Genomic DNA, 23,927 nt, shown 5'->3' on the forward strand with positions numbered 1-23,927 from the left:
TATGGCTCTCCCCATGGGCAATGCTCTCCTAAAATCCCACCTTCTCCAAGCCTTCCCTGACTAATTCCCAATATCCCAACCTGTACACACCCAGCAGCCATTTCTAGCATTTAGATATTTACAGCACATCTGTGTCTACTCAATGGTACATTCAATTATTTATTTTGACTACCCTAACCGTAAATATTCTATGTCTGGCTCTACTCATCTTTCCATCCAAACTGTCCCACCCGTCCTTCCCATCACTATAGATACCACCACCACCCTCCCTGTCTCACAAGCCTATAATTTTGGCACTATCCTTGACTCACTACACTCCTTCAACTCACATATTCAAGCTGTCACAAAGTCCTGACGGTTCAACCTTCACAACATCATTAAGTTCCACCCTTTTCTTCTCCATCCAAACTGCTACTACACTGATCCCCCTCTTCCCCCTCCTCCCCCCACCTTACCTCCTTCCCTTCCCCACAGCACCTGTATGTATGTATATATGTTTGTATGTATTTATCACTCTATTTATTTTACTTGTACATATCTATTCTATTTATTTTATTTTGTTAATATGTTTTGTTTGGTTCTCTGTCTCCCCCTTCTAGACTGTAAGCCCACTGTTGGGTAGGGACCGTCTCTGTGTGTTGCCGACTGGCACTTCCCAAGCGCTTAGTACAGTGCTCTGGACACAGTAAGCGCTCAATAAATACGATTGATTGATTGATCTAACGACTTATACTATCCCACTTTGATTACTGCATAAGCCTCCTTGCTGACCTCCCTGCCTCCTGTTTCTCTCCACTCTGCTGCCCAGATCATTTTTCTAAAAATACACTCAGTCTGCATCTCCCCACTCAAGAACCTCCTATGATTGCTCATCCACCTCCGAATCAAACAGAAACTCCTTACCATCAATTTTAAAATAATCAGTTCACTCCCTCCTAACTTACTTTACTGATTTCCTACTACAACCCAGTCTGCACACTTTGCTCCTACAATGCCAACTTACTCGCCTTACCTCAGTCTTGTCTAACTTGCTGCTGACCCCTTCCCCACGTCCTCCTTCTGTCCTGGAACTCCTTCCCCCTCCATATATGCCAGACCTTCACTCTCCACTCCTTCAAAGTCTTATTAAGGTCATATTTCCTCCAAGAGGCCTTCCCTGATCTCTCCCCCTACTCCCCCTCCCTTCTGCATCGCCTATGCCCTTGGATCTGTACCCTGGAAGCACTTGATAGTCATGCCACCTTCAGCCCCACAGAAATTACATACATACCTGTAATTTATTTTAATGTCCGTCTTCCCCACTAGACTATAAGCTCCTTGCGGGCAGGGAACGTGTCTACCGTCTCTGTTGTACTGTAGTCTCACGAGTTTTTAGTACAGCGCTATGCACACAGAATGCACTCAATAAATACCACTGCCTGACTAATTGAACTCTCCAAAGTGCTTTGTACAGTACATCACACCCAATGAGGGTTCAGTGAACAATAGTAGAGCCATTACAACAACTGTTTGATTTAGAGAGGTAAGGTCCATGTCTCAGGTCACTTTATACTGTGGTCAATACAGGACCATATGAGTAGTAGCAATTATGATGATAATAATAGTAACAATAATGTTAAGCACTTATTATGTGTCAGGCACTGTTCTAAGCGCTGAGGCGGATACAAGCTAATCAGGTTAGACACAGTCCCTGTCCACATGGAATACACAGTTTTAATCCCCATTTTACAGATACAGTAACTGAGGCCCAGAGAAGTGAGGTTACACAGCACACAAACGGTGAAGTCGGGATTGGAACCTAGGTCCTTCTGACTCCCAGGCCCAGGCTCTATCCACTAGGCCATGCTGCTTCCCATGCATTTATAAGTATTTAAAGATTTCAGATGAAGATGAAGCTATTATTACCGACTTCCCATATTAATCAATCAGAGGTTTATATTGATGAGAAGCAGCGTGGCTTAGTGGAAAGAACCCAGGCTTGGGAGTCAGAGAACATGGGTTCTAATCCCAGCTCCGCCACTTGTCTGCTGTGGGACCTTGGGCAAGTCACTTAACTTCTCTGTGCCTCAGTTACCTCATCTGCAAAATGGGGATTCAAAGTCTGAGCCCCACGTGGGACAACTTGATTAGCCTGTATCTACCTCAGCACTTAGAACAGTGCTTGGCACATAATAAGCACTTAACAAATACCACAATTATTATTATTATTATTATTATTGAGCACTTACTGTGTGCAGAGCACTGTACTAAGCACTTGGGAGAGTATGATACAGCAGTTGACAGACATGATCCCCACCCTCAAGTAGCTTATGGTTGAAGACAGACATTAATATAATTCCAAATCATGATTTGCCTCAACTTGGTGGAATGTCTTTATGAATTTCCATGCTATACTAAGGACATAAAATCATTTACTATGTAACTGTCTCCCCTACTAGACTATAAGCATCTTGAAAACAAGGATTGTCTTTTCTAAATCTATTGTACTTTCCCCAGTGCTTAGCACAGTGCTCTGCTCACAGTAGGCACTCAGTAAATACTACTGATTGATTGTTCAGCTATAACTTCAGATACCTAATCAAATTGGGTGATTTATGGATGGAGGTGTTTTACTTTCTCAAATGCTTCTTCTGTCAGACTCAATGCATCCGATATTACCTCCCTTCTAAAAGAACAGAATTACATTTAAGCCACAACTTGAAATAATAGTTTGACCCAAAATTATTTCCCTAGGGGCACACTCAAGTAGAATTCCACCCCTCTGTTAATGGAGGACAGTGATTAGCACAAAGTAGATGGACATTAAGCCAAAAGAGAGATTCAGGACAACCGATATAGATTAGGAAAAGTAGAGAAGGATTTCTTAAAGTGCTGGCCTCCTCCAGTCACTGAAAGCTCCTAGCTCATATGTGCAGTAATGTAATTATTAAGGAATCTCCCACCCCCAACCCTGTCCAGGCTCTCTGATTGACTCAGACCTGAGGGTAGACTTAAGGGACCTCCTCCCCCACCCCAACTCAAACTAAAGTCCTGGTTTGACCTACCTTTAGAGTCAAGGACTTTATAGACATATCAATCACTTGCGGATCGGTACCTGCCTGAATATTTTGAAAAAAAAAGTCACAGGGCTGCAAAACCTGAATGACACAAAAAAGAAGAAATGTCAGTAACAAAAAACGTGTAGGAGCCAACTCATACACAGCCCCATCCAAATATACAAGAAATGATCTATAGGGGGGGAAAAGAAATCAAAGTCCTGACTTTGACATTAGGTAAAATACTAAGATAAAGTTTAATGGATGTTAAGTGGTAAAACTTCAAACTCATCTTAATGATACAACAGACTTCGTCATGTTTAAGCCCAGAAGTGTGAAAAAGCCAAAAATCACTGAGGACTGCCTCTTCCCTGCTCTGATCTTATATTTGCTAAAGTCATAAAGCACCCTGTACCTCATATTTCTATATTCAGACCAAGAGTTGTAGGGAGGTTAAAAGCCATTCTGAGCATATCTAAAGGCTTTGGCTTTAACTATGGTCAACTTGGTCCTTTAACTCACTCTGCCTTCAGGTCTGGTTCACCCACTCTTGAGTACACTGGACCTATCAGAGTCCAAATTCTTCCAGTTACCAGGGAGGCCAGTGATAGAGGCTGGGAGGTTCTTGAAGGTGGAGGAATAAGGCTCAACTTGGCAAAAATCACCTCATTTTGGTTTCTGAGACCTTATGAGCTGAAACATCAAGTCAGAAGGGAGCCAGGAAATTGGAGACTCAGTGGGAATAAGCTCAAAGCAGCCAAATGACTCTGACCCACAAGCTAACTGGACATTCCACCATCCTCAGCACTCATGCTATGGACACTCCTATACCTGGACAACTAGCCAGGGTTTGCTTCTCCTTGGGCATTATGGGGAGGAAGGGGAGGAAGCCCAGAGTTCTCAGGCTGTGAGCCCCCTGAAGGAACAGGGATCAGTTCTATATCCTACCTATGTATTCTCTTCCAGACCTTAGTACTGAGCTCTGCACATATTATGGACTTAATACATACTATTACTACAACGGTTGTTGCCCCCCACCACCAACCCATGCAACAGCTGCTAATGTCCACCATTTTGGATTTGCCAGAGTGGACCTGATTGAACCCAAGACGGGGGTAAAACAAGCCAGCCCATACTGTCCCATCATGATGGGTTCTCTTAGCCATAGGGCCCGAGGGTACTGGCCCTGAATATTTTCCCCCAAAATAATTCTGCCCCTGGGAAAAACTCCAGAGAAGGAAGAGGTTTTAGAAGAGTTGGAAATTACTTCAAAGCGAGGAGTCACATGGAGAGGTGTAAGATCACAAAGAGAATTCCAGAGGGCTGAAGGGAAGGCAACCAAGGAGGCAACCCATCCAAATCCCTTTCTGGCTTGTTGTGGGCAGGGAATGTGTCTACCCACTCTGTTATACTGTTCTCTTTCAGGCACACAGTGCAGTGCTCTGCACACACAGTAAGCACTCAATAAATACAACCGGTAATAAGCATGGGGGAGAGGATCAGCATTTGCGATCTAGTAGCTAGAGGAATCATTTGCCTGAACCAAGCTTCAAATAGCAGATCCAGACATTTTCCCCAGGGTCAGAATGGTCACCCAGGCTTTGAGAAACAAGTCACCTCCCCACCCAACCATTCCCTCAAGCATGACATCTAGGTCCACGTGATTTACAGGCATACACTTATTTCAAGAGTATTTAGGCTATGTCTGGATCGTGAGTCAGAGACAAATACATCCAAATGAAAACTAACAGTAGTGATGTTGCCATCTTTTTCTCCTTGAAGAAATGGACAAGCTTGTACTTGAAGAGCTTTAATGATAGCAGTAATTTTTTGCACTTCTGGAGTGTTTCTCACGGAGAGCTCACACTGTGTAGTAACTACTAACGAAGGAGCGTCACTTCTGGTTAAATCAGCCACAAATATGATTTCAGGATTTCGAACCATAACATTAATATCAAGTTTCGGGACCACTTGAATAGACCCTAAAAACAAATACAAGAGGATAGTAATAAAATTCAAAATTGAACGTTTAATGTACAAAATGGTTTCACCAGAACCCAACAAAAAATACTACTTCAATTATTTCTATTTTTTTTTAAAGTGAGGATGGTTGGAATTGAAGAAATTGCTATCAAAAAATTTCCAAATTTTTGTTATCCATTAAATCAAAATTTCTGTAAAGAGAAGATCTAAAGATTTTAAAAATATCCAAATCTTCTAGGGACTTTTATACAATGACAAAATATTTTCACATTCATAACTGTAAAATCGGTTTTATAGAGAAGGCAGAAAAACAAATTCTTCTGGGATTTGTTAGCTCCTTGATGGCAGGGATCATGTGTACCAACTCCACTGTTTGCTCCCAAGAGCGTAGGATGGTGCTTAGATGTCCCGCCAACATCTCAAGCAAAACATGTCCAAAACAGAAAGCCACATCTTCCCACTCAAACCCTGTCCTTCTACTGTCTTCCCCATCACTGCAGAAAATGCCACTCTCCTGCCTGTCCCATCAGCCCATAACCTTGGCATTATCCTCTGCTCATCTCTCTCCTGCAACCCACATATTCGAACTGTCACCAAATCCTGTTGGTTCTACCTCTAAAGCATTGCTAAAATCCACCCATTCTGCTCCATCTAAACTGCTACTACCCCGATCCAAGCTCTACTGCATCCGCTTCGTCACTGACCTCCCTGCCTCCTATTTCTCCCCACTGCAGGCCTCACTTTACTCTGCTGCCCAGACCATTTTTCTAAAAATACATTCAGTCCACGTTTCCCAACTCCTCAAGAACCTCCAGTAGCTGCCCATCCACCTCCACATGAAACAGTAACTCCGTACCGTCTGCTTTAAAACGTTCAACCAGCTCACCGCCTCCTACCCTAACTCACTGATTCCCTACTACAATCCAGTCTGCATGCTTTGCTCCTCTAACGCCAACCTACTCGCTGTACCTCAATCTCCTCTACCTCCCTATCAATCAATTGCCCATGTCCTCCCTCTGGCCTGAAACTCCCTCCCCCTTTAATCCAGACATTAAATTCTCCCCACCTTTAAAGCCTTATTAAAATCACATCTCGTCCAAGAGGCCTTCCCTGACTAAACCCTCTTTTCCCCTACTCCCCCTCCCATCTGCGTCGCCTACAGACTTGGAACTGTACCCTTGAAGCACTTGCTATTCACCCCATCCTCAGCCTCACAGAGCATATCCATTATTAAGTTTTATGTCTGTCTCCCCCCTCTAGACTGTAAGTTCATTGTGGGCTTGGGTCTCCCAAGCGCTTAGTACCATGCTCTGCACACAGTAAGCGCTCAAAAAAATACCACTAATATTGACTGCTTTTCAAACGGTGATATTGACACAAAAAAACAAGACTGAAGTTACCATTCTTGGAAGCAAACACTAGAGGGAAGTTAAAAGTGAGATGGCAGAGAACAATGAACTTACCTTGGTCTTTAGTGGGCAAGGATTGTATGAGTCTCCGTGCAGCGGCACTTTTCTCATTGGCCTGCAAAAATATATCTGCAACAGTCTGCAGAAATTCCACACTAGCACAGAGATATATTTCTTGAATAACTGCATCGATGACAGCTCCATCTCTGTTATGTTTATAAGTTACATCCACCATGTCTTTTGTTTCATACCCAATCGTCATTCCCATCATTCTAGAAAGCATAAAGGGAATTTGATTTGATGATGACATTTATTAAGCGCTTACTATGTGCAAAGCACTGTTCTAAGCGCTGGGGAGGTTACAAGGTGATCAAGTTGTCCCACGGGGGGGCTCACAGTCTTCATCCCCATTTTACAGATGAGGTAACGGAGGCACAGAGAAGTAAAGTGACTTGCCCAAAGTCATACAGCTGACAAGTGGTGGAGCCGGGATTTGAACCCGTGACCTCTGACTCCAAAGCCCATGCTCTTTTCCACTGAGCCACGCTGCTTCTCGTAATGCCATTATCACGTATTATTACACAACCCTGTTTTGCCTCTAAATAACATACTGATGTTCTTCTAGAGTCCCCCAAATTTCTTCTTGTTTGTACACGTTTTCGGCCTAAAAAATGTCATCTTATGAGAATTTTAAAATACAATTGTTGCTATCGTTTTAGGGAACAGACTTCTTATTTCATTATTCGTTAAAACTAAGGATGCAGAAGAGGTTCCCTCTATGTTCCTATGAAAACAGAATTAAGTGTCACAGTGCCTGACTGGTAGGGGCCTGTTTGGGCCCAAATCCTAGGGCTGAACTCTCTTCCAAGTAAAGACGTAGGGTGCACAGTACGGCATAGAGCTGCCTCTTGTGAAGTGTGCCCTCTATTCTCACCATTGTCCAAAGGCTCCCCCACCCAGAGCCAACACCTTCCAGCTACCACTGCCCACTTCTGTCCAAAGGGGGCCCAACCTAAAAATGCATAATCTGGCCCACAGACAGCCTATCTTCATCTCAGCCCTGCCATGGGGTCTAGTTGAAAGAGCCTGGTTTGGAGAGTCAGGAGAGTCTCGATTAGCATCCCAGCTCTGCCACAGACTACCAGTGCGACCATAATGAATCACACACTTCAATGCCTCAGTTTCTCCATCTGTTGAATGGGGATAATGCCATTTGCTCTTCCTACGTCACAGGGATGTCGTGAAGACAAAATGACGTAAGTGCTTTAGCGTATTGGGAAGAATTGAAGCACTATAAACATCTGAGAAACGACTACTGTTATTCTGTGATAATCAATCGGATTTATTGAGTGCTTACTGTGTGCAAAGCACTGTACTAAGTGCTTGGGAGAATACAACAGCATAACCCACCCCGTGAGCCACGTCAAGATTAGGTCTGGGGTTTGAAGTTAACACAGCAAGGCTCTTCAGGCGGGACTATTTTAAACACCGTCTAACAAATTTTAGCATTATGTTCATTCTTCTGGTTTCATTTTACAACCACCACAAACTACAGGCCCAACTTTTCGTTCGTCAACTCACGTGACTATTAGAAATACACACCTCGGTGTTGCCTTCTGCACATGCACCCGTTTATCTTCCAAACCACAGTTTTTTAAAATAAATGAAGCAAATATCGAGCTGTCTGTTGAGAGGCGGACAGTGGATAAAATCTGATCCAATTTAAATTCTGCAAGTATCAGTAGAGCATTCCGCTTTTGTAAAGGGAAAAACTTTGAGGGGAAAAAGACAAAAACCAATATTATAGTAATTGCTGATTAGAAAGTCTTTTTAAAATGCTTATTACCCTCAATCACTGACAAAGCTTTTTAAAATATATGTTTTCATCTATGGACTTAGAAACTAATAATCAGGGCTGTTCCTCTGCCAGGACATGTCAGAAAAGTATTCCAGCAACATTTTTCACCAGCTAGGAATCTTCAAAGCAGATTCTCTGGATTTTCTTTTTTTCCATCTCATGTCTGGGTGAGGCAAAAGCAGTGTCTTTATCTTGCTATCAGTAGCTCGAGTTCCCATGGGCCTTAACTGCACTGTTTCCCGTCCCCATCACACAAGCAGAAGAGAAGCTGTGTGGCTTCATTGAAGAGCACGGTCCTGGGAATCAGAGGACCTAGGTTCTAATCCTGACACCGCCACTTGTCTGCTGCGGGACCTTGAGCAAGTCACTTAACTTCTCTGAGCTTCAGTTATCTCATCTGTAAAATGGGGATTAAATCCTCCTCCCTCCAACTTCGACTGTAAGCCTCAAGTGGGACAGAGACCTGGTGCAACCTGATTAGCTTGTATCTGCTCCAGCACTTAGTACACTGCCTGGCACAGAGTGAGCACTTAACAAGTACCAGAAAAGAAAAGAGAAGAAAAGAAAAGAAAAGAAAAAAAGAAAAGAAAAGAAAAGAAAAGAAAGGAAAAGAAAGGAAAAGAAAAAGAAAAGAAAAAGCCAGCAGAAGCTTTCAGTTATTCCCGAAGCATTCCCCCCGCCATCACCCCATCTAACTGCCCCCAACAAAAAAGCACTGGGAACAGTATGTAGTCAAAGAGGGGGTGAATGAATTAAATTAAAACTTTTAAAAATGAGAAACCATGAGAAAAACTCTCTCAATATAAAAAGGTGGCAGTGATTATGTTTCCCTGTCCTAGGCTTACCTCTTCAGTAGTTCCACTATACAGTATCAGAGTGAGGGAGTCAATCCTGAAGTTCATGCTCAGTGTAGTCTTAGCCTTTTCCTGTTTTGGATGAACTTCCACTACAGCAGCTGTCACTACAGTTGTTTCTTAGAGAAGTTAAAGGTTTTAAAGGAATGAAGATGAAAATAAAAAATATTCAGTTTTCAGCTTAAATGTTGAGTGAGCAGGGAACATGTCTGGCAACTCTGTTATTTCATCCTCTCCCACATACTTAGTCCAGTGCTCTGCACACAGTAAGCGCTCAATAAATATCACTGATTGACCGATCGGTTGGAGAGCATGCTCCAGCTCTGTGCTGTGACCCCACAGGGCAGTACTGTGTCCCAGTGTCCCTTAGGAAGAGAGTTTCAAGCCCAGGGCCAGCACACTTATGGTGTGGCAGTATTAACTCCTACACCAAAGTTAGAAGCAGGCCAGGCACAGCAGGTTATGGGTTCTAATTCCGGCTCTGCCACTTGTCTGCTGTGTGACCTTGGGCAAGTAATTCCGCTTCTCTGGGCCTCAGTTACCTCATCTGGAAAATGGGGATTGAGGCTGTAGGCTGTGAGCCCCACATGGAACAGGGACTCTGTCCAACTCTATTTGCTAGTATCTGCCCCAGCGCTCAGTATAGTGCCTGGCACACAGTAAGCACTTAACAAATATTGTCATTAGGAAGGAATGGAGTCAGGTCCTGGGTTCCCATTTTATGGAGATTTGTATATCCAGGTGTCCAAATATTTGCAAAGGACATTATTGACTCACTAGGCTCCCATTATCTTTCACTCCAAAGGTGCCGTCTCCTTCAAAGAAAGGATTTTCCTCTGCTTTGCTTCCACTGGCTTGTTTTTCTCCCACTAGCCAGCATTTTCACATAACTGAGTTCTCGTACTCCGACAGGAACCCCACGCATGCTCACGATCATTTCTTCCAACACTATCATGCTCTATTGGGGTAAAGGTGTGTTGCAAGAACGTTCCCCACTTTCCCACAATGTTCTATCATTCATTCATTCGGTCATATTTACTGAGCACTTACTGTGTGCGCTATCCAATCCAAACTACGTAGCACAAACACTTGTTATGGAAGAACTGAGTATACCTGGACTGCTAGGTAGGTAAGTACCAGGGATGGCTGTGTGTATGTATCTGCTACAGGTGGCTGCCGGGATGACACATTCATCCCCATCCCCTCTCACCTCCTACAAACACTCGCACCCTCTCTTAGTTCCTCCCTGACTGCTACATTCCAACAGCACATTCTCTGAGGGCCACTTCCCCTCTACCTTCAAACATGCTCACATCCCCGTTTACTGAAAAAAAGTACACCTTCTCTGGCTCCCACTGCACCTTCCAGCTATTGCCCACCTCCCTTCTCCCATTCCTGGCAAAGTTCTTGAACAGGTTGTATTCACCTGCTGACACCACTTTCCAAGCCCCCTACAGATTGTAAGTTCTTTGAGGGCAGGGAAAGTGCCTATCAACTCTCAGCAGAAAGTAAGCACTCAAATATGATTGATTCATTGACCCTCAACAATCTCATTTCTGCCCCCCTTACCCCATTAAGACTACAGGTTCCAAGGACACCAATAACCTCCTCCTTCCCAAATTTGATTCACTGTAATGATGATGATGATGGTATTTGTTAAGCACTTACTATGTGCCAAGCACAGTTCTAAGCGCTGGGGTAGATACAAGGTAATCAGGTTGCCCCATGTGGGGCTCACAGTCTTAATCCCCATTTTACAGATGAGGTAACTGAGGCACAGAGAAGTTAAGTGACTTGCCCAAAGTCACACAGCTGACAAGTAGTGGAGCCGGGATTAGAACCCATGATCTCTGACTCCCAATCCCGGGCTCTTTCCACTAAGCCACGCTGCTTCCCACACTGCTTGTACTCTATCTTCCCTTCAGTCTCAGTTACCTCATCTGTAAAATGGGGGTTAAGACTGTGAGCCCTATGTGGGACAGGGATTGTGTCAACCTGATTAGCTATCTATCTTCCTCAACACTTAGTACAGTATCTGGCACATAGTAAGTGCTTAATGCCATTGAAAAATGCATAAACAGCATTTCTGAAATGTCTAGAGATAATAATAATAATAATGGCATTTATTAAGCATGAACTGGGCAAGGTCTGCCATAACGGAATAAATCAAAATTAAAGTAAATAGTTCCATCAAGTGGCTTGAAATGCCTTTTTTAAACTAAACTCTACAATTCAATATTAGTTTATGAAAATTTATGCCTAGGAAAAACGAATTTCAAAATAACTGGAATTGAGTGACCTTCTTGCTTTAAGTTTAAAGAACATACTTGACCGCTGTGTGACATTCTTAGCAAAACCAGTAGGGCTAGTTTGATCTTTGAATACAGATGAAGAGTCATCGTCAACATAACTGTCCCAAACATTTTCATGCAGTGTCCTTAAGACAGTGGTTATGTCTTCTTGGCTGAGAATTAACTGTTTTTGAAGAAAAAAAAACCACATTATAAATCTTTTTTTAATTCCAAGCATTAACACTGCACTTAAGAAATGGCCATATTGGAAATGTGATCATGAAGAAAATCGCACAATGATTTGAGTGTACTAATACAACTGCTTGTTTTAAAGTTCCAAATTAAGCAGAATATCTCACAACAAGCTTACAAAATTACATAAACTTATTTGCCCAAGAAAAGCCTCTTTGTTGCATAAATTCCACATGTCACAGTGCCAAATCCAAACAGAAATGAAGACCGAGTATACTGGATTTACCTGCATAGGTTTAAGGTTCCCAGTTATTTTAATGTCTGGAACATCATGGTACCACTCAGAGGATAAGTTTCGCTCAACATCAACTTCTAGATTTAAGGGCTGCAGAAGCTCAAGTACCTCCTGCAATGAATTGCTTATAAATTGGGACCTGTAATTAGGAACAAAACAATTCTGAGGACTCAACATTAAAATAATTTGTATTGACCAATAACGTCTGAGGCTTTGAAAATTAAAGGAAAAATGCTATTTCATATCTCAAATGCATTTTTTAATTCAATAAATCTCAACTAACAAAAGCATTGGAGAAGAGAGGTAATGGAATTACACAAGTAGATCCAAAACCCTCAATTTACCAATTATTTCAATGTTCTCTTTCTCAGACCTTCACACCGAAATTGCTAACCATTAGCAGAATCAAATAGTTTCAGTTCAATCTAATCTCAATGCTGTTCAACACACTGCCCCAAGCAAGATCAATCTGTGGCTTGACTGGCAAATTATATCCTAGATTTTACCAAACAATGGGGCTACAGGCCACTCAAGGTCACTTATCCAACCCCACTTAGCCCCACTTAAACAAACCCATTTATCCAACCCCACTAAAACTGGTTAGTACATTGCAGCCATATATGCAAAAATGAGAAGCAGCATGGCGTAGTGGATAGAGCACAGGTCTGGGAGTCAGAAGGCTGTGGGCTCTAATCCAGGCTCTGTCACTTGTCTGCTGTGTGACCTTGGGCAAGTCACTTCACTTCTCTATGCCTCAGTTACCTCATCTGTAAAATGGGGATTTATATCATGAGCCTCACGTGAGACAGGGACTGTGTGCAACTCGATTTGCTTCTATCCACCCCAGTGCTTAGTTACAGTGCCTGGCACACAGTAAGTGCTTAACAAATACCACAGTTATTACTATTATTATTATAAACAGATTTCTAAAGCTCAGAAAAGGCTAATGCTTTCTCCTTTAAATATCCAGCCTACTTACAGAGTATAGCTGTTAAGCATCAGGAGATTTGGCTAAGTGATTCTAACAGATGCTGCTCTTTTTTTAAATGGTATGTGTACGAGCTATGTGCAGGGTACTGTAATAACCGCTACGAGCTACAAGATACAAGCTAGTCAGGTTGTACACAATCCCTGTCCCACGACATGGGGCTCACAGTCTTAATCCCCATTTTACAGATGAGGAAACAGACAGAAAGGAAGTGAAGTGACTTACCCAAGGTCACACAGTAGACAAGTAGTAAAGCCGGGATTAAAACCCAGGTCCTTCTGACTCCCTGACCCATGTTCTATCCACTAAGCCACGCTGCTTCTCTGTTCCCTAGGTATACTTAAATTAACACTATCAGTCACTGGTATTTATCGAGTGCTTAAATTTTTGCAGCACACTGTACAAAGCGCTTGGTAGAGTACAATACAACAGAATTAGCCCATACGTTCCCTGCCCATAACGAATTTATAATCTAGAGGGGGGAAACCTCCTAAAAAAACTAAATATTTAATGACAGACCTCACTACTTGCTCTTGATTATCTGCTAAATTAATTAGCATGCCCTTAAGCCATTGTTTTTTGAAATACTGATACTGGAGATTAAAGTGTGAAATTAATTTTATAGTTCCATTTGTAAAAGAGTGATAGGATAAAAGCATATCATACAAAAAGTGCAAGCTTAAAAAAAAATACTATTTCTTCTTTACAACCTTTAACATGCTGTGGTACCTCCGAGAGCCGAAACCTACCTAATTCAGTGGTTATCAAAGAGCTTGACAGCGTCAATCTGATAGAAGTGAGCAAAGTCATCCAAATTCCTACTTTCATTGCATGGTTAAACTTTACAAGGCCTACGGTCCTTGTAGACATTAGACCAAGTTATTACAACTATTAACCATCAGGCCAATCAGCATTGTTCATAAGAGTTTAACCGTCAATCCCCTAATGAGCCCTTAAAGTCTGTATCAATCTATAGATGTGAACTCTTTCCTCAGTGCTTTTCCTAGAGGGAAATCTAGCTACCCTGGGAACACCGACAACTAGCCTCATGGCTGCCCTTATTATGACACTAGTCTGGATCTTCGGACACATTATGTCCCACTTCAATCCATACTTCATGCTGCTGCCCGGATTGTCTTTGTCCAGAAACGCTCTGGGCATGTTACTCCCCTCCTCAAAAATCTCCAGTGGCTACCAATCAATCTGCACATCAGGCAGAAACTCCTCACCCTCGGCTTCAAGGCTCTCCATCCCCTCGCCCCCTCCTACCTCACCTCCCTTCTCTCCTTCTACAGCCCACCCCGCACCCTCCGCCCCTCTGCCGCTAATCTCCTCACCGTACCTCGTTCTCGCCTGTCCCGCCATCGACCCCCGGCCCACGTCATCCCCCTGGCCTGGAATGCCCTCCCTCTGCCCATCCGCTAAGCTAGCTCTCTTCCTCCCTTCAAGGCCCTACTGAGAGCTCACCTCCTCCAGGAGGCCTTCCCAGACTGAGCCCCTTCCTTTCTCTCCCCCTCGTCCCCCTCTCCATCCCCCCATCTTACCTCCTTCCTTTCCCCATAGCACCTGTATATATGTATATATGTTTGTACATATTTATTACTCTATTTATTTATTTTACTTGTACATATCTATTCTATTTATTTTATTTTGTTAGTATGTTTGGTTTTGTTCTCTGTCTCCCCCTTTTAGACTGTGAGCACACTGTTGGGTAGGGACTGTCTCTATATGTTGCCAACTTGTACTTCCCAAGCGCTTAGTACAGTGCTCTGCACCCAGTAAGCGCTCAATAAATATGACTGATGGATTGATTGATTGATTGATTATGCATATGGAGGGAAAGGCACGCCACATCTTCCATATGGAAGGGAAGGTGCTAAACACTACTTCATTTAATATCACTTTCTCCCTTCAAGACAATGCTCTTCCATTACTTAAAGCTTCTCCTCTTTGCCACATCGCCTTCATTCATTCATTCAATCGTATTTATTGAGCGCTTACTGCGTACAGAGCACTGTACTACGTGCTAGGGAAGTACAATTCAGCAACAGAGACAATCCCTGCCCACAATGGGCTCACAGTCTAGAAGTGGGGGAGACAGAGAACAAAACAAGCATCATTATAAATGAAAAAAATTATAGACATATACATCTAATTAATAAAAATAAATATTATAATAATAAATATGTACATATATACACAAGTGCTGTGGGGCGGGAAGGGGGAGCAGAGGAAAAGGGGGGCTTAGTCTAGGCAGTATGTTTTATAAAATGTGAAGAATGTTTTTACAAGTTGGAGAGTTTCTTTCCCATTACCTATCTGCAAATCCTCAAGTAGAAAGTCTCCTCAGAAGCTAGGCACTGAATACATGGGAACATTAAAAGGTTGACTAGGAAGTCATTCTCTCTCCACCACTGTCTGCTGTGTGACACTGGGAAAATCACTTAACTCCTCTCTGCCTCAGTTATGTCACCTGAAAAATGGGGACTGAGACTGTGAGCACCATGTCGGACATGGACTGGGTCTAACCTGATTAGCTTGTATCTACCACAGCGTTTAGTACAGAGCCTCTAGACTGTAAGCTCGTTGGGGGCAGGGAATGTGTCTGTTTTTTGTTGTAGTGTACTATCCCAAGCATTTAGTACAGTGCTCGGCACACAGTAAGCACTCAAATATGATTGAATAAATGGAACATAGTAAGCGCTTAATGAATACCATTTAAAAAAAAATGCCCACATTCTATTTAGGAGACTAGTTCTGGGTCTCCATACCTAATCCCTCTGAAAAGAATGACACTGACACATTGCCTGATGCTAGTCAAGGACACAACAACACAAACTTAATTACCTGTAAAGTTTCATTTCACTCAGTTTTATCATTATAAAATCAATAATAGGTGGAGGGTTATACTTCATCTTTGACGACATGTAGAATTTGTTCTTTATTGTGATCAGACCAAAATCAACCACCAGAACATTTTGGGACACTGGTGACTGTGGAATGACCACAATGGGTGCCTTGACATTGATATCTAATGCCATCCGGTAACTTCTCTGGGCCAGTTCCTTTACACCTGTGGCAGCTTTTCCTGCTGCCTGAACAGTTGCTTCCGTCACGGCTTTTTTAGCAGCTTGAAAGTTGTCAACAAAAGCCTATGAAAATTAGAGAATGACATTTTTGCTGTTAGGATAGGTGAAGATTCCGAGTCACTGGAAAATCTCCTAATGATATCCAAGTCAATTTGGAAATGTAACAAAATAAAATTTAACAAATATCTTGGAATATTTATTCAGGCTCTAATTTTCTCCATACAATTTTTTATTTTCTGTTCCTCCATTTAAAAACCATAGAAAGATGTGTATTTGAGATATGCTCGTTTTTAAAAAGGCTACTTTTCAGACAATAAAATGACATTTGCTTTATTATAAAGTGTATCCTTGAACAATTTGTTTCCAAGAACCCTTTCGGTAACTCCTATGAAATTGGTTTTCACTTTCTGTTACTGGACTGAGGATGAGGGACGAAAAAGGGAGGAGAAAAAACGAGTAGTGGTAGAGCATGCTATCTTTGATAGTCAATTGATGCCTGATTGTTTTTGTGTTTTTACTACCCTAAATTGTAAATACTTTTTACCACCCTAAATTGTAAGTAAAAAGGTTAGTAATTAGTGAATGATCTATAATACTCATTATATACAAAAGTTATGATGAGCAATATAGCAGGCAATAATATTGATAAATCGAAGGAGTAGAAAAGCATGACCAATGGGTTGGAGAAGGGGAAGCATGAGTGAGACACAATGAGAAGGTTAGCTTGAAAGGAGCAAAGAGTGCAAGCTGACGTGTAGCAGAAGAGAACCAATAAGTAAGAGGAAGACAGCTGACAGAGAGCCTTTAAACCAAAGTTTTTAGTTTTGTTTTAGGACGAGGCAATGGGGAGCCACAGGGGACTTTTGAGGAGGAGAGTTTTGTGCTGGGAAGAGTATTTTTTTAAAATGAAAAAAGGTGTGTGTGTGTGTGTGTGTGTGTGTGTGTGTGTGTGTGTGTGTGTGTGTGTGTGTGTGTGTGTGTGTGTGTGTGTGTGTGTGTGTGTGTGTGTGTGTGTGTGTGTGTGTGTCTTGTTTCCAAAGATGACAGCAGCTGGAAAAGGGATAAACTAGAAAGTAGAGAAACCTGAAGCAGGGAAGCCATTAAGAAGTCTGTTACTATGATTCATGCAGGCTTATTTAGACGTGTAATAGGAAGTATGGGCAGGAAGGGTAGCTCTATGAGATAATATAGAGGAAAAGCTGCCAGGGTTTGGAGACCACATTAAAGAATGTGGAAAGTTAATATGTGGAGGAACACAGAGTGAGAAGAGTCCAGGACCCAAAACTAAGACGTGCAAGACAGCCTTAAAGGACAAAATCCAGGTTGCATGGAGTCGAGAATTACTGAATCCTTGGGAGAGTACTACAGAGCTATCAGTCAAATAATCTTATTTATTGAGCACTTATTGTGTGCAAAGCATTGTACTCAGCAGTTGAGAGCCCAATATAACAGAGTTGGCAGACACATTCCCTGCCCATAATGAGCTTACAGTCCGGGGGTAGGGGGAGGTGTGCTTACAGTCTAGTAGAGGGGGACCCTTGAATGACTAAGTAGACACTAACTACTACATAGGTAGTAGACACAATCCCTGCCGTCAAGGAGCTTACAAGCTAACAGGAAAGACAGACACTAAAATGAAATACAAGTAAGAGATGAAACAGTTTAAAGATGTGTGCATTTAAGTGCTACTGGAAGGTAGGGCAAGTGAGTACCCAAGTGCTTAGATAACACAGAAGTGCTGAAGTGGCAGTTGGGTGGGGGGAAAGAGGGAGGGGAGATAAGAGCTGAATCAGGGAAGGCTTCCTGGAGGGGATGGGATTTCAGAAGGCTTTGAAGATGGGGAGAGCAGTGGTCTACCAGATGTGAAGGGGAAGGGAGTCCCAGGCAGGAATAAGAGTTTGAGCAAGACGGCTGTGAGAAAGATGCAAACAAGGCACAGAAGATGCTTGGTAAAGAGGAAGTGGAGGCAGCAGGGGCATAAAATTTGCCCAAGGAATTTAAGGAGGAATATAAAGTGAGAACTAGAGGATACAGTGGGGTCTGGGGGTAGCTTTTTCAATAGGGCAGGAGAGATATGGACTTGTTTGAAGGCAAAAGGAAAGGAACCAAAGGAGACGACATTGAAGATAACAAAAGGGTAGGAGGGGAGAACTAGGATTTTTAAGTGAGGAAAAGAAAGATCCAAGGCCCGTGCTCTATCCACTACACCATGCTGCTTCAGAGCTCACTCTTCCCATCTTCAGAGCCTTCCTAAAATTATTATCTCCTCCACAGAGTATTCCCTGACTAAGCTTTTATCCCAAACCCTAAGCTCTCCCCCACTACTGTGTCAAGCATGCATGTAAACCCACTTACTATGCACTTAAGTACCCCCAAAACCCCCACCTCTCCAGCACTTGAGTACATATCTTTATACCTGGTTGCTTCCCTTACCTGTAATTTATTTTAACATCTGCCTGCCCAGCTAGACAGTGAGTTTCTTGAGGGCAAGGATCACGTTTAACAACTGTACTCTCTCAAAGCTTAGTACAATAATCTGCACAAAGTGCTCAATAAGTATCAATGACTGCATGAGAAGTATTTCTTTTCCCTCTCCTATCCTTTATGGGAACCATCCTGAAAAGACCAAACAACTGAAAACCTCATATACTTACCAACACTGAAGAAAGAAATTTGTTGACAAAAACCACTTGAATGCAACCAACAGTTAGATAAATGTGACTGTCAACTATGTTCATATTTGTATATGCAGCACCAGCAGTAGCACCCACATACGAAATCAGATGAAAGGTAAAGACTTCTCTCCCAGTGATATAAACAGCCTTAAAGAAAAAAAGCACTTAAATTAAAACAATATTCCACCATAAATTCCCACCCCCCAAAAAAATGCCTATGCCTACAGGATTTTCAATCATCCGGAATTAGAAAACCAGAAGGAAAAATGGTTCTATTTGACTAAACATTCAAACTGGAATTTTTCCCATATTTTTACTAACGGGATGGAAGAAACTACTTAATATTGCTAGTAGAATAACAGTGATGGCATTTATTAAGCGCTTACTATGTGCAAAGCACTGTTCTAGGCTCTGGGGAGGTTACAAGGTGATCAGGTTGTCCCACGGGGGGCTCACAGTCTTAATCCCCATTTTACAGATGAGGTAACTGAGGCACAGAGAAGCTAAGTGAATTGCCCAAAGTCACACAGCTGACAATTGGCGGAGTCGGTATTTGAACCCATGACCTCTGACTCGAGAGTAAATCTATATTCACAGACAAAAAGCATATAATTCCTCTTTAGCAAATACATTCCCACTGCTATATTACGACTTCCAGGCTAGTACAATATTTGCCAAAGCTGTTGACCAACTGAAATATTTAAAGAATGCAATTGCATTTGAAGTAACATTTAGCATATATTCAGACTAAGAATTTAACTCCTAGATTAGCAAATTATTTAGATGGCACACAAATATTTCATACCTTCTTATATACGGCCATTTCATCAGAATCCAAGATAGTGATGTTCTTTAGTTTTGCTTTTATTTCAGTTGCTGACTGTCTCATAATCACCTGTGAATCAAGCCCTAAGGAAACAATAATATTAATCAACATCTGTGCTCTCATTTAATAACCGTTAACTCAATTTTGAAAAAGTTCTGTTACCTTCAATCTTAATTTCGGAAATTTTGCGCTTTTGCTCTCGAATAAAGAAACGTAAACTTTCCAGTTCTGCAAAAACCTGAAAATGTATGATATCTTCATGCTTGTACTTTTTTGATGCTATGAAGAGAATCAATACGGTTATAAAATGGGCAAATTCTCATAGGAATCCGCAATGAATAGTCTACAGATAAAAACAGTCAAAACAACATGTTAGGTTTCCTCTCACGATGTATTATTGAAGAAACTTATTTGTTTCATAAATGAAAATACATGGGTTTGTCTGCCCAGCTGTCCACCACTACAGCTCTAAAAACCTCTTTAATAGAAAAAATATTGAGCTAAAATATCAAAGAGGATTACAATTTAAGGGATTTTAGTCCTGGAACCATAAGAGGTCTGAACTTCAGCAGTAGATAAGTTAAAATGACCTGAAACTTGAAGAGATAGCCTTAAGTTGCCTGCTAAAATATTGAACTTGAGTTTCCATTTGTAAACTAGAACTTAGTGATGGCTTTTTATCTGTTATGTGACCCAAGCAGTTCAGTTCTATAATGGAAATGAAACATCATTCAAAATGTGAAGGAATTGAGCTGTTAATTCTATTTCTTTGGTACTTTTGTTAGCAACTAATCAGATTGAATGCACCAACATTCACATTAAAAGTTCTACCTTAGGTACTGCATAGAATAGGAATCTACTTCTTCCAATTTTCAAAGTTGCTATAAGAAACAAGTCAATTTAGGATTTCATCCAGGTACTGTGAACTAAATTCTGAATGGACAGAAATTAAGCCTAGTAAACACGAAACATAATCGTAAGCACATTATGCAAGGTAACCTTAAAAAACTGGACAAAGAAACTGACAATCTAGTGAAAATGTGCAGCAGAGAGAAAAATTTGAAAAGAATTACCTATTTTTTTAAGTATTTCCATTTTTTCTGCACTTTCTACTATTTGATCTTCCATGAATGCTTTTTTTTCCACTTGTGGAAGGAGATTACTTAAATAATTCATGGTATTAAGTAGTGCTTCAGTGTGCAAATGTACATCCAAGGAGGAGAAATTCACCTAGAACAGTGTAATTTAAAAGTAATTGGAAATGGAGACCATATATTTCACTAATAAAATTTAAAATTTGCAATGTATCCATACCTTTAACTTCTGTTCAATATTGCTATAGGCTGAGGCATGCCTAGCTCCAGAAATATCGGTCTGAAGAAAAAACAAAATTATACAATTTCATTCTTTAACAAGCCAAGCCTGGAGACCCTGAAGGAAGACTGAGCTAAAGTAATTCTTTGGACAGTTATCTAAGCATCCCTTTGCTGAAATGTTGAAAACTAAATGCACCTACTAGCTACTGGCCTCCTACTGGCTGCACCTACTGAGACACCTATGCACTTCAGTGCTTATCCTCCAGGTATTGACAAACTCACCCTACCCCATCCCCACAGTACTTATGTACATAGCCTTATATTCCACAGCATGGCCTACCTGCATTTTATTTTATTTTCCTCTCTCTTAAGGCAGAGGTCAATCAATCGTATTTATTCAACGCTTACTGCGCTGCAGAACACCATGTTCAGCACTTGGGAGAGCATGATATAACACAGTTGGTGAGATAAGTTCCCTGTCCATAAGGAGTTTACAATCTAGAGGGGAAGACAGGCTGTAATATAAATAAGTACATTATAGATATGTACATAAGTGTTGTGGGGCTGAGGGAGGGGTAAATAAAGGATGCAAAAGGCTATGAAGGAGGGAGTGGGAAAAGAGGAAATGAGGACTTAGTCGGGGGAAGGCACAGGGAGGAGATGTGCTTTGAATAAGGCTTTGGAGGTGGGGAGGGTGATGGCCTATCAGACATGAAGGGGAAGGAGTTCCCTGTCCTCCCTCTGATTTTCCCATCACTGTAGACCGCACCACTTCCTTTCTGTCTCATAACCATAAACTTGGTGTTATCCTTGACGCCTCTCTCTTGTTCAACCCATATATTCAATCTACCACTAAAGCCTGTCCGTTCAACTTCCACAGCATTGCTAAAAATCCATCCTTTCCTCTTCATCCAAACTGCTACCGTGTTAATCCAAGCACTTATCATAGCCTGCCTTAATCATTCAATCAGCCTCCTTGCTGACCTCCATGCCTCCTGGCTCACCCCACTCCTGTCCAGACTTCACTCTGCTGCCCGGATCATTTTTCTACAAAAACATTTCAGTCCCTGTTTCCCCATTCCACAAGAACCTCCAGAGGCTGCCCAGCCTCCACCTCAACAAACAGAAACTCCTTACCATGGGTTTTAAAGCACTCATTCATCTTGCTCCTTCCTACCTCACCTCGCTACTACAACCCAATCCGCACACTTTGCTCCCCTAATGCTAACCTTCTCACTGTATCTGGATCGCCTATCTCGCCCATGTCCTGCCTCGGGCCTAAAACACCCTCCCTCCTCATATCTGACAGACAATTACCCTTCCTCCCTTCAAAGCCTTATTGAAGGCACATCTCCTCCAAGGGGCCTTTCCTAAGTCCTCTTATGTGTCTGTTATATTGCTAAATTGTGCTCTCCCAACTGCTTAGTATAGTGCTCTGCACACAGTAGCTCAATAAATACAACTGATTGATTCCAGGCAAGATGGATGAGGGGTTAGTGGAGAGATAGATGAGGTAAAGTGAGTAGGTTGGCGTCAGAGGAGCGAAGTGTGCGGGCTGGGTTGTAGTCGGAAGTTAGAAAGGTAAGGTAGGAAGGGGAAAAGTGATTAAGTGATCATGTCTACTTACTAGCTGTACTCTGCATACAGTAAGTGCTCAATAAATCGTTGATTCATTAATTGAAGGTGAGCTTCAAAGCCTTTTTGGGGCTGTGGGTAGGAGTCAATTCCAAGGAAGCATGGCAAGCATACTCCCTTGGTATTTTTTTTGTACCACCAGTGTTAACCTCTTTGCACTACTCTTCTGGGAATTTCCTGTGTAAACATTTTGAGTGCAGGATGCAGCATGGAGCTGCAGGACATCTTCAGGATATCTCTACTCGGATGTCCTGCCAACACCTCAAACCCAACATGTCCAAAACAGAACTCCTTATCTTCCTACCAAAACCTGTCCTCCCTATCACTTTCCCATCACTGTTGACAGCACCATTATCTGCCCAGCCTCACAAGCCCATAACGTTGGCATTTTCCAACTCATCTCTCACATTCAAACATTTTTTTGTGTGTGCAGAGCACTGTACTTTCCCAAATATTCAATCGGTCACCATCTCCTGTCAGTGCAACCTTCACAACATCGTTAAATATCTACCCTTTCCTCTCCAACTAAACTGCAACTAGAGCACTTACCCTATCCCACCTTGACTATCCTCTATACTGACTTCCCTGCCTCCTGTCTCTCCCCATTCCAGTTCAAACTTCACTCTGCTGTGCGAATCATTTTTCTAGGAAAAAAGTTAAATCCATGTCTCACTACTCCTCCACAACCTCCAGTGATTGACTACCCATCCACCTCCACATCAAATAGAAACTCCTTACCACTAGTTTGAAAACATTCCATCATCTAGCCCACTCTTATTTTACCTTGCTGATTTCCTGCTATAACCCAGCAAGTTCACTTAGCTCCTCAAAAGCCAACATACTCGCTGTACCTTGAACTCAGCTAACTTGCCGCTGACCCCTTGCCCATGCCCTCCCTCTAGTCTGGAACTCCATACTCCTTCATATCTGACTGACCACCACTCTCTCCACCTTCAAAGCCTTAGTAAAATCCCATCTCCTCCAAGAGGCCTTCCCCAACTAAGCCCTCTTTTCCCCTACTCCCCCTCCCAAGTGCATCACCCTTGCACTTGGATTTGTACCCTTTATACAACCCACCCTCAACCCCACTGCACTTATGTACCTATCTGTAATTTATTTTAACATCTTTCTCTCCCTCTAGACTGTACGCTCCTTGTGGGCAGAGAATGTGTCTACCAACTCTGTTATATCATACTCTTCCGAATGCTTAGTACAGTTCTCTGCACACAATACATGTTCAATAAATGTGATTGACTATCTTTCCTTCCCCCCCACTACATTTTCTTTCTTCCTTTCCACTTCTGCTCTCTGCCTGCATTTATTAAATCGAACAAAGTTAAATTAGCAGCATATCTACTACCACAAAACCATTGCTGAGGAAGTGTGCTAAGTCTAGAGGGCTGGATAACAAGGCTCTGTCATTTGAAATAGAATACTTCAAGATATCTTCCATGGTATTTCCCCCCTACACACAAAAATGG

General features: G+C 42.0%; 1 protein-coding gene across 3 annotated transcripts in view; it reads right to left on the reverse strand.

Annotated features, from left to right (window-relative positions):
* The window catches only part of VPS13A (vacuolar protein sorting 13 homolog A), a 181,084-nt gene that overhangs the window by 79,607 nt on the left and 77,550 nt on the right, over positions 1 to 23,927 (reverse strand). For all 3 annotated transcript variants that reach the window (XR_005456591.1, XM_038769429.1, XM_038769430.1), the window contains exons 28-40: positions 20,810 to 20,869; positions 20,569 to 20,725; positions 19,658 to 19,774; positions 19,475 to 19,578; positions 18,649 to 18,816; positions 15,753 to 16,057; positions 11,909 to 12,056; positions 11,467 to 11,614; positions 9,131 to 9,258; positions 8,030 to 8,199; positions 6,482 to 6,699; positions 4,785 to 5,017; positions 3,045 to 3,137 (exon numbers count right to left, since the gene is read on the reverse strand). Coding sequence is in view for 2 of the 3 variants with exons in the window: in XM_038769429.1 (XP_038625357.1) it covers positions 3,045 to 3,137; positions 4,785 to 5,017; positions 6,482 to 6,699; positions 8,030 to 8,199; positions 9,131 to 9,258; positions 11,467 to 11,614; positions 11,909 to 12,056; positions 15,753 to 16,057; positions 18,649 to 18,816; positions 19,475 to 19,578; positions 19,658 to 19,774; positions 20,569 to 20,725; positions 20,810 to 20,869 (2,049 nt within the window). In the remaining variant the exon portion in view is untranslated. The remainder of the gene's footprint in view (positions 1 to 3,044; positions 3,138 to 4,784; positions 5,018 to 6,481; positions 6,700 to 8,029; positions 8,200 to 9,130; positions 9,259 to 11,466; positions 11,615 to 11,908; positions 12,057 to 15,752; positions 16,058 to 18,648; positions 18,817 to 19,474; positions 19,579 to 19,657; positions 19,775 to 20,568; positions 20,726 to 20,809; positions 20,870 to 23,927) is intronic.

The sequence above is a fragment of the Tachyglossus aculeatus genome, chromosome X4, assembly GCF_015852505.1.
Source record: "Tachyglossus aculeatus isolate mTacAcu1 chromosome X4, mTacAcu1.pri, whole genome shotgun sequence".
Lineage (NCBI taxonomy): Eukaryota > Metazoa > Chordata > Mammalia > Monotremata > Tachyglossidae > Tachyglossus > Tachyglossus aculeatus.